Genomic DNA, 17049 nt, shown 5'->3' with positions numbered 1-17049 from the left:
AACTTCCAGCATTATAGGAACAGACAAGCCACCAGAGTATGACAAACTGACAGACGGTGGTTGTTAATACTACTTATTATTAACTCAGTAAAATTTTTAAAAAGTTATAAAGACCTTTGACAAATGGTTAAAAAAAGGCTATCAAGAAAACTTTACATAAAAGTTCACAAATTATAGGAACTATAGTCTATTATTTAATAGTTATACAAGTATCTTTGGGACAAACTATCATTGGCATATTTCAAGATTATGGCTAAACTGATCATTTTTGTTGCTAATGAAAAAAACATACAGACTCTTGGGTAAGCAATCTAGCAATAACAATAAGATTCATTAAAAAGGGCATAGAATGTGATCAAGTAATCCTAGACTTAGCATTTATCGTAAGAAAATAGAAAAGAAATTGATAAGCAATGGCAAGTCTAAAACGGAAATCGACTTCAAAAGCAAATAAAAAAAGGAGGGTAGGAGTTGTTTGGTCCTCTTATATTATTAAACATGGTGGTCATACATTCTATGTTCAATTAGTAAATTGTTTATAATAAAAACAAAAATATCCACACAGTATAAAGAGTAAAATTATGGAACAGTATGGGTCATGTTTAAAGATTTTGGTTCTCATGGACTACCATTGGCAAAGTAAATAAATGATGAGAGACTTGGAGAAGATATTTTCAGTGTCCAAAATTAACAAGATACTATTATTTAGAATATATTAAGGGTTCCCACAAATCAACAACAACAACAAAAAGCAAGAAACCCAATAGAAAACAGTTAAAGGTTCAGATGGAGAACCTGAACAACTCTAAACGTATAAAGTGATGTTCGACTGCAATACTAATCAGAGAAATACAAATAAAAGCAACACTAAGAACATTCCAGAGTCATCAATTTGGCAAAACTGAGAAGCTGGACAAGACATTGCTGCACCCTTCACACTCCTTCCTTGAGCTGATAAGATCTGGAGTGAGGCCCGGGGTTAAGGGTAAAGGAGGACACTTAGGTTGGTCTAATCAAAGCTAGGAGTCACTGAGTGTTATAAATGGTTAACATACTCGGCTGCTAATGGAAAGGTTGGGGGTTTGAGTCCACCCAGAAGTGCTTCAGAAGAAAGGCCTGGATATCTACTTCCAAAAAATCAGCCACTGAAAATCCTACGAAGCACAGTTCTGCGCTTACACACATGGGGTCGCCATGAGTCGGAACCAACTCTACAGCAACTGGTAAAGTCCAACCCAAAGAACTCCTCCTGACACCCAGGCCAAGTTCAGCTTTTGGTGGGGAGTTGCCCGGGCTCGTAAAGCAGCTTTGAATTTGATTTTTGTCTCTTGTGAATCTCTCTTGGACATTTCGTGGCCACTGCTGGGGAACAGTCTAGACCAGAATTCAGAAGCCCTACATGCTATCCCCAAATAAGCTAAATACGGTCAGAAAATAGAGCTTGTCATTTGAAATTAAAATAGCTATTTGAGTAGTGAAATTGTCGATGTTTTGTTTCCTCAATTTTATTTCTTTTAAATAAATATATACATATCCCATTATAGCTAGCAAACAAAAGCGTACTTTATTGTCTAGTGTTGGCCAGGGTGTCATTCTAGTAATGAATTATATTACACAATTAACAGGTGTCCCATTGTGCAGTTAATTAGTACATTTATCCTATGTGGCTTTTACTGTTAGTAATATATTCATGAATAAATGCTTTGTCTCCCAATTTGAACATTTTCTACGTACCTTTGTAGCTTGCATATCACCTAGCACAAAGCTAAGTACATAATAGGCCCAAAATACAAAAACTAAATTAGCAAAAATTGCGATGATTCTTTAATTTATTTCTAAATATGCCATATATACAACATGCCCAGCCCCTTTCTCTTTCCTCCCATCAATCTCATTTTATTTTTATTTTAAGGTTTTTGTTGCTGTTGTTTACAACTTAGTAACAACTCCCCAGACAGGGGAATTTCCCTTGTCTGATTTATTTTGCCTACCCTGTGTTCACTTGGGATGGTAGTGGTTGAATGGTAGAATTCTTATCTTGCATGCTGGTGACTCACATTTGATTTCCCAGCTAATGCACCTCAAGCACAGCCATCACAGTGGAAGCTTGCATATCGTTATGATGTTGAACAGGTTTCATTGGAGCTTCCAACTAAGGCAGACTAGGAAGCAAGGCCTGGCAATCTACTTCCAAAAATGAGCAGTGAAAACCCTATGGATCACAATGGTCCAATCCCCTTGAGCATGGGGTTTCCATAAATCAGGAGCCGATTTGACAGCAGCTAACCTCTACAACCACCCTGTATTCATTTCTCCTCAAAATGCAGTAACTTCCAATTTCTTACCCGACAAATAATTCTATTTTTCACAAACATAGCCCAAATCTACCCTTTAAAAATTATGCTCTCAATGAAACACAGGAATATTTTAATATATTGAAAATTAGTCCATTTAATCCCGTAATCTGTTAATCCCATAAATCAAGATCCATTATCTCATTAATTTGTTATTATTTTTAGATTTCAAATCTCCATCGGGGAAAAAAAAAACCCACTTCATTTATATGTTCTGTGCAGTATAGAATGTAGAACTTTCTTTGAAAACTATAATTCTGATTAAAAAAAATGTTGATCATAGAGATAACAAGGGGGAATATTATAGTCCTGTACCTTAGGGTGGAGCTCTGGTGGCACAGTGGTTAAGAGCTATGGCTGCTAACCAAAAGTTGGCAGTTTGAATCCACCATATTCCTTGGAAACCATGTGGGGCAGTTCTACTCTGTCCTGTAGTGTCACTATGAGTGGGTATCTCCTTGGTGGCAAATGGGCTTTTGGTTTGGTACCTTAGGATCTTGCTACTCGAACAAGGGCAGTGACACAAACTGAGGATGTGAGCAACTAGCATAGTTACATAAAACTGAATTAAAGAATTTTTATTACCTTAGTTTCTTTCCTCCATCGGCAATTTTAGCTTTTTGAAGATAGCCTTCTTTTTCAACCATCTGCAAGAAGAATGCATATGTTAATACTGTGACAAACTCCCATGCATTAATAGTCTGGATGAACCTATGCATTCCAAGAGTCATTGCAGTGATGGAAGTTTCCAGTCATAGAACTTCATTCATAATGCATAGATAGCTTATGGGAAGTGCCTGCAAGATCATAGTCATTACAAGCAGTTAAATTTCCAAAAGACAGATTATGAAGAGGAAAGTGAATGATTTGTTAGATAGTGATACACCTTTACTCATTTTTTTATAATTTATTTTTTGGTTGTAGTTATTATCAAGAAAACACACAGCGAAACATACATCAAAAGTTTCTACATGTACAATTCAGTAATATTGATTACATTCTTTGAGTTGTGCAACCATTCTCACCCTCTTTCAGAGTTGTTCCTTCCCATTAACATAAACTCACTGCCCCCTGAGGTTCCTATCTAATCTTTCGAGTTGCTGTTGTCAATTTTATTTCATACAGATAGATCTTAAAAGAGCATAATGCTCAAGGCAGACATTCTTTACTAGTTAAGCTAAACTATTGTTTAGTTTTAAGAAGACTTCAGGGGATATTTTTGGTTTAAAGTTTAAAGATTATCTCAGGTCAATAGTTTTGGGGGTTCATCTAGTCTCCATGGCTCCAGAAAATCTGAATGCTATGATAATTTGAAATTCTGTTCTTCAGTTTCCCCCTTTTGAGTTCAGTAATGGTAGATGAGCACCATTTAGTTCTTCTGGTCTCATGGCAAAGAAGGCAGTTGTTCATGGAGGCAGCTAGCCACACACTCATTTCCTCCTGCTATTCCTCACTCTCCTTCTTCCTCTGTTGCTCCAGGCAAATAGATACTGATTGTTGTGCCTTGGATGGCCGCTTAAAAGCTTTTAAGACCCCAGGAACCACGCAATGAGCTAGGAGGTGGAACAGAAGCACTAAACACATTATTAAGCCAATTAACTGAGATGTCCCATGAAACCACAACGCTAAACTTCCAAACCAAAGAACCAAATCCCATAAGGTGTTTAGTTGTACATAAGCCATCTCAGCAGCATTGACACTGAGGTTACTTGCTTACAAAAATGATTTTATAAAGATGAATTTAATCCCTTCCTTAATTTTACCTATCATCCTTGAGATGTTTTTCCTTTTCATCCCACATCCCTACTTCCCTGTGTACCACTGGAGACAGAGCAGAAAGAATTCAATGGAACCAGGTAACTGAGCCAATTGAACCGTGAAGGGCATTTGAAACAGCAATGTTTCATGCACTTCATTCAGTTATCAAGATACACTGCAGTAGCATTATCTCATTATCTTATTCCTTGATGGGGATTTGATTCCTGTCCTGTTTGTATTTATTAGTTTTTATTTTTAATGCAACTGTAAGTTTCTTAAATGAGATTCAGCAGCAAACGTTTTTGTGGGATTCAAAATATAATAAATAGACAACATGAATTGTGATGTATTGGCTTCCAGAAAGTCTATAATTGGTGATTTAATTTCTTAGTGTTCTATTTTTACCACCCTATCTGCCCCACTGTGGCCCTGGTGGCACAGTGGTTGCTAACCAAAAGGTCGGCAGTTCGAATTCTCCAGTTGCTCCTTGGAAACCCTATGGGGCAGTTCTACTCTGTCCTATAGGGTCACTATGAATCAGAATCAACTTGACGGCAACGGGTTTGATTCATCTGCCCCATACCGCCATCCCAAGTCCTTAACCTGTGTCCCATCTTTTCACTCTTACTGAGTTGCCAGCACTGCCCCCATGTATCTGTTAAAAGCTTTAAGAAGTCATCTGGCTAATAAGAGAGGACCACAATCCCCCCGTGTCACTCCACATGCTTTCCTCCTGATTGTCATACTCTCCCTCTGCCATGCCATCTCTTCATCCCACAAACTTCTAAATCTACTTTAAATCTCAATTTGTACATCTTTTATCGGAGAGTCCTTCCATGATTCCTCTGCAATCACCTTGAAGTGCCCGTGTCTTGAATCTCCCTTTGCCTTCTGTCATTACTGCTATTAAAGCACTTATCAGATTGTATTGTAATTGTCTGCTTATTTGATTGCTCCTGTACCTGCACTGCTGTGAGCTCCTTAAAGGCAAAGGACTATGCCTTTCACACCTGGAGTCCCAGCATCTAGAGTACTTGCTGGCACCAATAGTCACAATAAGAAATATTGTTTGAGCAAATGAGTGGATGAATGAATGGATGTTTAAATCTTTATAGGAAATTGGATCAAGCCAAAAAAAAAAAAAAAATCATCTGTAATGTTACAGGCGAAAGGAAGAGATATTTGGGAGTAAATGAGTTGTGCCAACCCAGTATAATTTCACAGGTCAAACAATTGCCTATTTAAAAGGCTGACTTTAATATAAGTGAGATCTTCTTGGCTTGTTAATTGTATATTCCTCATACATGGTACAGTACTAAGTTTTCAAACTATACTTGATGAATATATTTTTGATTGAATAATGAGGATAATAATGAAAATGACTTATGGAAATAATAGCAAAGTATTTTTCACATGTCTACATTTCCAGAAAAAACATATTTTCCTTCAGCATATTCTCCACAAGTCTGAAAGAGTGTAAGGAAGCATTCTTGGATAATTTTTAGAAGCAAGGTGTTCAGTTGTGACTTTTTGCATTTGGATACATCCAATTTGTTTTCTTTTTCCACCCTTTATTCTACATATAGTGTCCCTTTTTCATGGTGCCAGGGAATCTTATTTGTCTACCCCCAAAATCTCATATAATAAGTGTAGTATTTAACTTTGAGCATCACTGGTTTCTACAAATATTTGGAAGAAAGATATTTTCAGTAGCAATTAGCATTGCAGAGGAGGTCCCTTTCTTTAGGTATGTACATTGAGAAACTGTGTTTTGGAACTACAAATGAAATTTCTTGCTTTATTTAAATTTTCTCCTAATCAAAAAAAAAAGGTAACAAAAATCTGAATTGATCTACCGAAAAGGTACAAAACCTCTCAACCCATCACAAAAATGGATGTGTGAATTCTCAGCTAAGCATACTGGTTTTTTTTTTTTTCCAAAAATAGTTGCTGAAAGATTAGTGTGTGGACATCTGGTACCCACAATGATGTATTACTGATGGCGATTTCTCTAAAAGGAGAAAGGAAAAAAGCAAAGACTCTTACAGGGAGAAATCACCACAAGCAGGCTTGAGATGTAGCCCACAATATTCTTTCTCCTTGAGTCTATAAGTAGTATTCCCCTGGAAACTACTGGAGCTTTCCCAAGATAGCTGAGATTCAGGTCAGTGGATGGATTTCTCATGTTAGAACACTATAAACCGCGAGGTGCTACCATCAAACAGGCTAAGCCTGTTCCCACAGTTCTGAGTTAATGCAGTAGAGGTACCAGTTGTGACTAAACAGTTGTCCCAGGAGTAGAAGGGAAGAAGAGCCAAGGAACACTTTAGTCCTTCTCTCTCATCTCACCTTCCAGAGCTCAAGCTGCCTTTCAGGTCATTAGAAGAAGCTCTTGAACTCCTCTGCTATGTACTATTACTTACTGCTGTCCTGCATTTATTTACATATGTACATATGCTCTTTTTGTTGTTGTTGTTACTGCCACGCAGTTGATTTTGACTCATGGTGATCCCATGTACGCAGAGCAGAACTGCTCCATAAGGTTTTCAAGGCCGTGATCTTTTGGATCTTCTGAGGCGTCTCTGGAAGGTTCCAAATGCCAACCTTCCAGCTACTAGTTGTGCGCTGAACACTTTGCACCACCCAGGGACTTCATATGCATTTCTACATGTAGTTATATACGGGTACTAGTCTCATACGTATTTCCACTTCTGGGAACAGGAATTCATTTCTTTCCATTGTCTCTTGTACATGATGTCCATTCATTCATTCTTTCAATAAATTTTCAACAAGTAAGTCCCCACAGTCCCCAAAATGCAAGCTACTTTGCTTGCATGGAACTGCAAAGATTAATAGGACAGCCATGATCTTTACTGAGGCTTGCACTCTTGCAAGCTCACAATCAAGATACTCCTGTTCCTCTTTTTAAGTGACTGGATACCACATCCCCTCTAGCCATCTCAGGGACTCAGGCCGGTTCTTGCCCTGGTTAGAAAGCTCCAACAAGGCTGCGTACATTGAAATCATCGCATCCTTTTACATCCCATGCTAGCAAGCAAAGCTTCCACGAGGTACGATTAATTACCTTATTATTCCTTGTCATCATACTTTGAAAACCTTACCATGTTCAAGGTACTAGAAACCAGTTATTCTGGGAAACTCATAGTGAGCTGAAAGAAGTATTAGAGCAAACAGAAGATTGCTATGTATTTTTTATGTGAGTTTATATATGGTACTTTATTAATTATGCTAATTAATTAATTCTACTTTATGCTAATCTCATGGTCTGAAGGAACAATAATCTATAAAGTATAGTTGAGTAGGTTGGTCATCCAGGGCTCGGATGATTTTTTTCTCTAATAATTTACAAAATTTCAATATAGTTTTATATCTAAATTTAGGATTCTACATACCAAGATCCAGGGCAGACTGAAGTTCTTTAAAGCAGTAGTAGTCCCTAAACTACGCATACTTAAGAACATCAATTTTTAGATGTTAAGTCTGGGTTCTTGAGCTATTTGTCCAATGTCCCCTAGAAACCCTATTTAACCTTAAGCGGCAGGAAAGATAGTAATTTGTCTAGATTGGCTGCCAGCCAGTCTGCCAGCATTGAGGAAGTGTCCATCAGACACAACCTTGCTGAGATACAGAGGAGAAGAACAAATGGCAGTAGGATACCCAGACAGCAATGCTTATCAGCCTAAGTTCGAGGCTATGGCCAACTCAGGAGAAGAGAACATTTAAGCCCCAGAGTTAGGCATGGTTTGCTCATTATAACCTATTTGTACCCTTATATATATATATATATATATGTATGTGTATGTATATGTACATGTATGTATACCCATAACTCATTGCTGTCCAGTCGATTTCTGACTCACAGTGACCCCGTGTGACAGAGTAGGACTGCCCCATAGGGTTTCCAAGGCTGTAATCTTTTTTCTTTTTTTTTAAAGCATAATTTTATTTTATTTTCTTTCAGGTTTGTTTCTCTTCAGCCTTTAAGGACTCAAATCCTTACATGGGCTTTGGTGGAGGTCGTGGAGCAGCACCTGCAGGTCTAAATCGGGGTGGGGGTGGGAGGGGGTTCTGTCTCTCCGGACTTCGAGGGAACCGTTCCTGACCACCTTGCCGTGAATGGCACAACTCACGCAATAATGTAGTTTCACCTACAGCTTGGGAAGCACGTATGCGTTGCAGACACTCGCTTCGGAAATGTCCCTGACAGCTGCGGCCTCTACTATGTTTCGAATTACAAACTTCTTAATGGCCTTGTCTTTGGGCACGCAGTGGGCGCAGTTCGTGCAGCGAACAGGCTGCACATGGCCGTGGCCCTTTTTGGCACCACCGTTGTTCCTCCTTTTCTTAGTCATCTTGGAAGCGAGGACCCGAGAGAGCGAGGCTGTAATCTTTACGAAAGTAGACTGCCACATTTTTCTCCCATGGAGCGGCTGGTGGATTTGAACTGCCTGCTGACCTTTTGGTTAGCAGCCGAGAGCTTAACCACTGCCCCACCAGGGCTTCTTCATATATACATGTTGTGCAAAGCTTTTATGGATATTCTCCCTCTTTCTCTCTTTCAGAAAGAGAAAATACGTTGAGCTTTGGGGATTGGCTAAATGTCTTGAACCATATTTCAAATGTTGGGTTTGGCAAAGCACGTTATGTTTTGCCAAGTGCGTTTCCCCATCATTTTTAAATCCCTGTGTATTTCAAGGGAAATTTTGTGCACGTGTCTTTGATTTATTTGCCCCTAACTCATCAAAATGTCATTTTGGAAAAGCTATTTTATGTTCTTAGAACCCCCATAAGCCTTTTTTCTGAGCCTTTCCTCTTGCAACTGTGAGTTCCATTTGGTTACTTCCAAGAAACTCAGGTTCTGTTTGGGAGATGGACTGATGAGGGCACATCTTCATATCTCAGTAACTTTCTTCACTCTTCTCGAGGCCTTAAGGGTCCCGCCTCTCCTTCTTCCTCCATTTCTCTCTTCTTCCCTAATTCTATTTCTTTGTGTCTTTCATCTAAATTTAAATATATTGCTCTTTCTTTACCGGACACTGGAGTTCAGTGAGAATGGCTCAATGTTAAAAGCTTTTTGTTGTTGCTGTTGTGGGTGTATTTTTTTTTTTTTTTTTCCTACTCTAGACTTAAGTGAACTTCAAATGTGAGCCCGGATGGGAGAATGTGTTGTAACTGGTTTTTATGTTTCAATGACTTTAGATTCTGTATGATAACTCAAGACTCCTGGTGATCTGAGCACTGCCTCCCTTTCAACCATGGCTTCTGCCTCATTTTCCACTTTCAGTATATTCTACACTCTATGGTCTTCTTGTAGTTTTGTAAATGTAGCAACTTTGTTTCTACCTCCAGGCCTTTGCACTTGTTTTGCCTTCTGCTTGGAATATTCCTCTTTCAGTCCTTTACTTGGCTAACTCCCATCTATCCTGCAAATCTCAACTTAAATGCCCCTTTCAAAGAGTGCTTTCACAATTACTTAAAATAAGGTAGCTTCTTTCTCTTTCATAGAAACGTGTCCTTCTTTATAACACGTTTTATAACTTGAATTTACAGAGTTATGTGTGCTTTATTTGATTAATATCTCCCTTCATCGCTAGGCTGAAAGCTCCTAGAGGGAAAGGACATGCCTATTTCACATATCATTGCATACCCCAAACCCAGCACAGTGCTAGCACAAGTATGGCTTCAACAATTACTTGAATTCATAAACAAACTCCTGCTTCAGAAAAGGAAGGGCACATAAACAATGAACACTTTAGACAGCTTCTATGGGAATTATTTAAATGTATAAATTCTTATTAACATAAAATATATAAGAACATTGAATTAGACTGCCAAAAGAACTAACCAATCTGTCTTGGAAGAAGTACAGCCAGAATGCTTCTTAGAAGCAAGGATGGTGAGAGTACGTCTCCCATACTTTGGATGTGTTATCAGGAGGGATCAGTCCCTGGAGAAGGACATCCTGCTTGGTAAAGTAGGGGGTCAGCAACAAAGGGGAAGACCCTCAACGAGATGCATTGACACAGTGGCTGCAACAATGTGCTCAAGTAAAACAGCGATTGTGAGGATGGCGCAGGACCGGGCAGTGTTTCATTCTGCTGTACACAGGGTCGCTAAGAGTTGGAACTGATTCGAGGGCACCTAACAACAACAGCATTAACATACTATCAGCTTCAAGATTTGGGAGAACTTTATTTCAGAAAACCTAATTAGATCATACTAAAATAGAATTTTGAGAGACTGCAGAGTTTTTGGAAATTTTTGCAATTTAAGGAAAGCACAGCCTGATCAATAGAATTATTTTCCCAAAGTGGCTGTTCTTTGTTTTAAAATAAGAAAACACTGTATGCTCACAATGTCTTTCATCTTCGAAGCCCTCACAAGTATTAATTAATCCACAAAATGATAGCTGGCTCTGAAAGGTAGAATCTGTGGCTTAAGGTTTATCTGCAAAAGTCTGCTTTGCCCCTAAGCCATGGAAACTTCCTGAGCTCTGTCCGCGAAATCCTCGGAGCTCAGGAGGTAGCAGATGATTCCCTAAAACGTGCCACAGGCTTTTGACTCCTGCAGGGTTATCCATAGACATGTCTGATACTCTTTTGATAAAAATAAAGAAGATAAAGATTTAACATGTTATAAGCAGGGTTATTTTTCTGAACATTGCTTTAAGGGAACAAAGGGAAAGCGTCCTGAAAATAGTTAGGCTCCTGAACAGTTATAATATGGAATATACGAGATCAGGAAACAAAATGCTTATTAGTATATTTGATATTGGATGTATGATATCTTCAACATATAATAGCACTCGTTAAGCAACCACACTGAATCTCAGAAAATAATTTAGGTCTCTAAATCTCACTGAGAGCATATGAATTTGTATACTATGTGGCATAGATAACTTCACCTATCACTGAACTACGTAGTGTTTTTTTTTAACTGTACCTCAGATAAAGGTTTACAGAACAAACCAGCTTCTCATTAAACAGTACACACATTGTTTTGAACTAGGTAGTTTTCCCAATGAGATTTTCGACTCCATTAAGGAATGTGTTTTTGCCAATATTCGAGAGAAATGAATGATTCTTCTGTTTAGTCATGTTAATAATAATCTACTTTATTAAAGGGAACAGTTAAGTGGTAAATCATGGCTACTAAATGGCAGTAGTATCTATTGGAGCATCTGCAATGGGGGATTTCACTTTTGTAAATTATTTTTCAACAAAGAGAGTGATATAATAGAGTATATTTTACCAGTTATATCTAAAGTCAAAGTCTCTCATGATTTCTGAAAATTTTCAGGAGAGTCCTGAATATGAAAGATAAAGGAAATTATATATTGCATATATGTATCGCATAATATATATATTTATATATATAAAATATATACATAAAATATAAAATATAATACATACATAAAAAATATACATTGCAGAAAATATTGGAAATAAATAGGCTTGAGAATTCATATGCTGAAAATAATTAGTAATATACCAACACAATCATTAGTAATATACCAACTTAAAGGATTTTATTATTTTCTAAAGTGTTTCAGTGCATATTATATCATATATGGTAGCTCATCCTGGTAGGCACTGCCAAGAGAATGTACTGCATGAATCTATGAATGCCTCTGAAAACAACACTGAGGTATGATGGGAGTAAGGGCTGTAGCATGTCAAAGTTGTGGAGAAAACAGGTGAGGAAGTCTAGGTAAAAAGAACCTAAGGTCGGATTAGTCAGATGTGAAGAAAAAAAATATAGGTTCCGGAAATAATTTTAATAGTGGGTGTAAATGACAACAGAAAATTAAAAATTAACCAGAAGTGTGTTTGGGGTAATTGGTGGTTATTTTGGCATTGCCCACTTTAATGGTGAAAGTCATAAATAAGAGTTGTAGGGGAAAGATAAGCATTTCTGTTTTTAATATAACATTAATAAGAAATTCAATTCAAATATAGACTAATGGATAAAAGTTGAACATTACCTGTGTTCACAAGACACAGTAAGATAAATAAATACTCAAAGAAAGGACCCAGGGAATCCTGAGTCAGAAATAAGAAGTAAATTGATTGGTAGTTCCAAAAATTTATAGAGCTAGTGGCTTGCTCTCTCGCTTTCTATGTGTGTGTGTCAGAAAGAGCAACAACAGAGAGATGCACACATAAACAGAGAAAAAGACTTAGAGATGTTGCAAGCTAGAGAGTTTAACAAATTATTGGTTTTGCTTTTATTTAGTGTTGTTTCCTAATGTCACCTTGCTAAAGTTTTCTGACCTCAAATAGAGCATTGAGCACACAGATATCAACTCAGTGGCAACTAACAACAGCAGTATATTAACCATAACATGAGACATTCAAAATGAGTTTCATTTGTTAAGAATTGAGGCTGTACAGTCAAGACAGCGGGCTACACACAAGCAAATCAACAAATCACCATAGTGAGAAGAGGGTAAATTGAGAAAACTATTTCTGGATATTCTATTTGTTTCTGATATTAGGCTATGAAATATAGCAAGAACACATATACATTATTAAAATGAAATTTATAGTTATTGATTAAAGTTAAATAATAACCATAATCTGAATTTAAAAAATTCATCTGTATGTTTTATTTTAAAAATTTTGGGACAACTTTAGGCACTGTTCAACTACAATTCCATATATATGTATATACATACATATATGTATGCTGTATACATATATGTATATAACTTTATTCTCAAACTTTAGTTATGTTTATCAGATACTTCAGAACAAACATTCACATGTGCTATATTTATAGAACACAGCTATTTATGATTATTTATATGTATTTTATGGGTTGCTAACCATAAGTTGGTGGTTTGAACCCACCCAATAGCTCCATGGAAAAAAAAGTCTTGTCAATCTACTCCAGTAAAGATTACATCCAAGAAAACCTTATAGAGAAGTTCTACTCTGTCACCACGAGTCAAGGGCTGACTCCAAATTTATGGAAACAGAACACAATTACTTTATTATTCATCAGACAGCTACAATGTACCTAATAATAAAACAGCAAATGAGGCATATTTTTCCCTTCAAATAGCTTACAATTCAGAAAGAGAGATAGGAAGTAAACAGTCAATTACAGTGTGATTGGACCAGGATAGAGACAAGACCTCGCTGCTGTTGGGCGGGACATCAGAGAAGTTCTACCTAATTCAAATTTGGTGAATCAGAGAAATATTCCCCAGAGAAAGTGCTAGAAAATGAGACCTGAATAATTAATTTTGAAAAATAAGACATTGTTATATATAGTTAAGTTGAAAAAATTGACTTTAGTGTAAACAACAGGCTTATATTTATTAATATTTGTAGCTACCAGCATTATTTTAATAAACCTTTATTATATTATCATTGCATCATTTGACAAACATGGCTTCTCTGAACAAACACTGAGTGCCAAGAGCAATGCAAGGGAAAGTAAGATATGTAAAAGAAATACAAGTCATGGTCTCTAACTTCAGGGCATTTACAGTATAACTGTGAAATAAGAGTTGAACAACACAAAACAATGTATGAGCATGTACTGAAATGAAGAGAGTATAATTGCTACAAAAATCCAAGCTTCTTCAGGGTAAAAGCTATGTCTTACTCATGTTAATATTTCTGGCTTAAGGGTATATATTTGGGAGTAGATAATAAGTAAATTAGGGACTATGAAAGAGTTCTATGGACTTGATGCTATAGTAAACAGGAAACCATTCAAAGTATGGACAAGAGAATGAAACAATGAAGGTATTGTTTAAAGAAAGTTGGTCTGGAATCACTGTACAGGATCAGTTGGAGGATCACAGTGTAGTCTGGAAGGTAAGATCAAAAGCATTTGAAGGCCCAGATGAGGATGTACATGTTCCCACGGAGAAGGGTGAGGGCACCACACCATTGTGGAGAAACAACTTCAGAAAATGGTTACTGTATGTGAAGGGTTGGAGAGACAGAAAACAAAAAGGATCCACAGAGAATGTGGTCTAGGCCTAGGTTATCTTGGCTTCTAAGAGAGATGGACTCAATGCAGAGGGATCAGTTTGGGGAAGAAGCTGATGATGAGTTCAGTTTTGGAGATTTCACTTCCATGATGACACTGAGACATGCTAGAACAAGTGCCTAATTAACACCTGAAGATATGTGTTAGACAACAGAGAGAGACTAAGATTGAAAGTATAGATTTGTGTATTATAAGATAGGGAGTAAAGATAAAACCATTATTGTTTCATTCATTTATTCATTCAACACATATTTATGAGATCTTAACCATATTCTACCAACTGTTCTCATCCCTAGGAATAGAGTAATGAATGCAGGAGACAATGCTCCTGCTCTCACAGAACTAACATTCTAGTGGAAGAAGAGAGATGGCAAATAAAAAGAAATTGTACACTATGCCGTATGGTGGTAAGTTCTACGGAGAAAAATAAATTAGGATAAGAGGGAAGGACTGTGGATAGGAAGGGTACTTTTTTTTTGGAAAGGAGATCAGAGACCCAAACAAACCAAACTCATTGCTGTAGAGTCAATTCTGACTCACAGCGACTCTATAGGACAGAGTAGAACTGCCCTATAGGGTTTCCAAGGAGTTGCTGGTGGATTTGAACTGCCGAACTTTTGGTTAGCAGCTAATCTCACCTATCTAAAAAGGTGGTATTTGAACAGAGATGTGAAGCAAATGAAGGAATGAGACTTAAAAAATTTCTGGGCATAGAAGGAATTATTCTGTTCCAGGCAGAGGAAAAAGTAGATGGAATGGCACAGGGGAGAAAGTATAGAGGCCAGCTTGGCTGGAAAAGAATGAGCCAGAAGAATCAAGGAGGTAAGGTCAGAAAGGTAACTGGCTACCTGTAGGACCTTGAATGTTTTTCTGCTTTTGTGGTTGGGATAAGACCCTAAATGGTGTGGGTTCAAGTGAGAAATGGAGGGGAAAACATTACAGACAGTAAAGTTAGAAAATTCTTTTGAGAAATATTTATTATAAAGTGAAGCAGTAACAGAGCAATAGCTAGAGGGGGAATGAGGGACCTAGAACATGCAAAGTAAAGGAAAAGAATGGAAAGAAGTAAAGGAATATTTTTGGTGTTGAAGATGAAAAAACCCAAAGATAACAGGGATGGAACAGCAGGAGAGGTAAAGTCATCATGGTAAATATCCTATAAACTGGAGGTACTAGAAGCATGACGACCAATGTGAAATATAGCAGGAGGGACAAGCTGAATGAGGATGGCGCAAAGAGCATCACATTTATTAAAAAGAGGTCATTTAAAGAAAGAAGTATCAGAATATATCAGAAAAGTTGGTGCTTATGTGTTTTTGACAACTCTAATATTTCATTCAATCATGTTATTTACAATATTTATAATCATTAGGCATTGTTCTAGTCATCAGGATACAGCAACAAACAAAAGTGAAAAAAAATCCCTATTGTCAGGAACTTAGAATAAATGATTAATTATTACTTAACTAACCAAACAACAAAAAACCCTGTGTCAGTATTTGTTGTAAGCCCCCAATGATTCCCCCTTTCTGCTATTCATACCCTTATATAATCTTCTCTCTTTGAGTTTGGGTTGAATTTAGTGACTGGATTCTTACCAATAAAATGTGGCAAAATTTCTGGGTACCACTTCCATGATAGATTAAAAGAGACTGTGATTTTGGTCTTGCTAGCAGACACACTCTATTGCCTTCTCAGCTTGCACACTTTAATGAAGTAAGCTGCCATGTTGAGTAGGCCCACATGGCAAGGAACTGAGGGTGGCCTCTGGCCAGCATCCAGCAAAGAATTGAGGACAGCCTCTGGCTGACAACCTTCAAGAAACTGACTCCTGCCAACAACCACATAAGTGAGCTTGGAAGCAGATCCTTCCTCATTCAAGCCTTCAGATGTAACCTCGGTTCTGGCTGACACTTTGATTGCAGCCTTTAAAGAGACTCTGAGTGAGAGGATCATGCTAAGCTATGCCCAGATTCCTGATTCACAGAAACATGAGATAATAATATGTGTGGTTTTAAACTACTAAGTTTTAGGGTAATTTGTTATGTAGCAATAGATAATACAACATTGAAGTAAATAATCACTTACCAATTGTTCCAATGGAGGGATGATATCTTTCAAGACATGCTGTGAATGATTTCTTCTGTGCCGAGATATCTGTATAAATATTAATATTTGATACTATTTTATTATTTTCCTCTAAAAAACAAGGATTTTTTAAAAGAACTCAATTTAGCAAAAGTGTATATTAAAATAATCATATTCTGATTCATTCAAAGACGATAAATAAAGTAGATAAAAAATGAGAAGGAAATGTGTTAGACATTGGCTAACCTGAATAAAATGTGTACCCAAAGATGGCTGTAACAATATCTCACATTGCATATGCTTTTTCTCTTGATACTGCTTCTATCAAGGGATGAGTCTATGTTCTTTCCTTTTTAACTTGGGCAGACCTCTATGGCTGCTTCAGTGAAAAAGTATGGTGGAAATTACAGTATATCATTTTCAGAGTTTGATCATAAAAATACCATGTACTTTCCCCTTCTCTTGGAATGCTCACCCTTGGAATCCAGTCAACATGCTGTGAGGAAACCCAAATTCCCTTACACAGAGTGACCCCAGGGAGAGTCCTTATAAGTTTTCTAGCTGACAAACTAGCTAAGGTTTCAGCAGACAGCCAGCATCAACCACCAGACAGATAAGTGAAAAGACCTCCTGATTATTGCCAACCCCAGCCATTGAGTCACCCCTAGCCTTCCAGTCTTCCCAGCGACTGCCTCAATATTGTGGAGGAGAGACAAAGTGTTCCTGCTCTGCTTCATCTGAATTATTATTATTAGTATTTTTTACCAGGCTCTGTAAGCATAATAAAAATGGATACGTTATACCTTTTTTTTTTTTTTTT

At 37.3% G+C, this 17049-nt stretch overlaps 1 protein-coding gene and 1 pseudogene across 1 annotated transcript in view; both read right to left on the bottom strand.

The window, feature by feature from the left end:
* ARHGAP15 (Rho GTPase activating protein 15) overlaps nt 1-17049 on the bottom strand; it is a 713811-nt gene that overhangs the window by 605488 nt on the left and 91274 nt on the right. The window contains exons 4-5 of the mRNA XM_023730171.1: nt 16230-16298; nt 2940-3001 (exon numbers count right to left, since the gene is read on the bottom strand). Of these exons, the coding sequence (XP_023585939.1) occupies nt 2940-3001; nt 16230-16298 (131 nt within the window). The remainder of the gene's footprint in view (nt 1-2939; nt 3002-16229; nt 16299-17049) is intronic.
* LOC111820298 (40S ribosomal protein S26-like) lies at nt 4319-9989 on the bottom strand (annotated as a pseudogene).

Source organism: Trichechus manatus, unplaced genomic scaffold (genome assembly GCF_000243295.1).
Source record: "Trichechus manatus latirostris isolate Lorelei unplaced genomic scaffold, TriManLat1.0 scaffold00033, whole genome shotgun sequence".
NCBI lineage: Eukaryota > Metazoa > Chordata > Mammalia > Sirenia > Trichechidae > Trichechus > Trichechus manatus.
The sequence above is the reverse complement of the archived record's forward strand: the minus strand, read 5'-3'. Positions and strand labels throughout refer to the sequence as shown.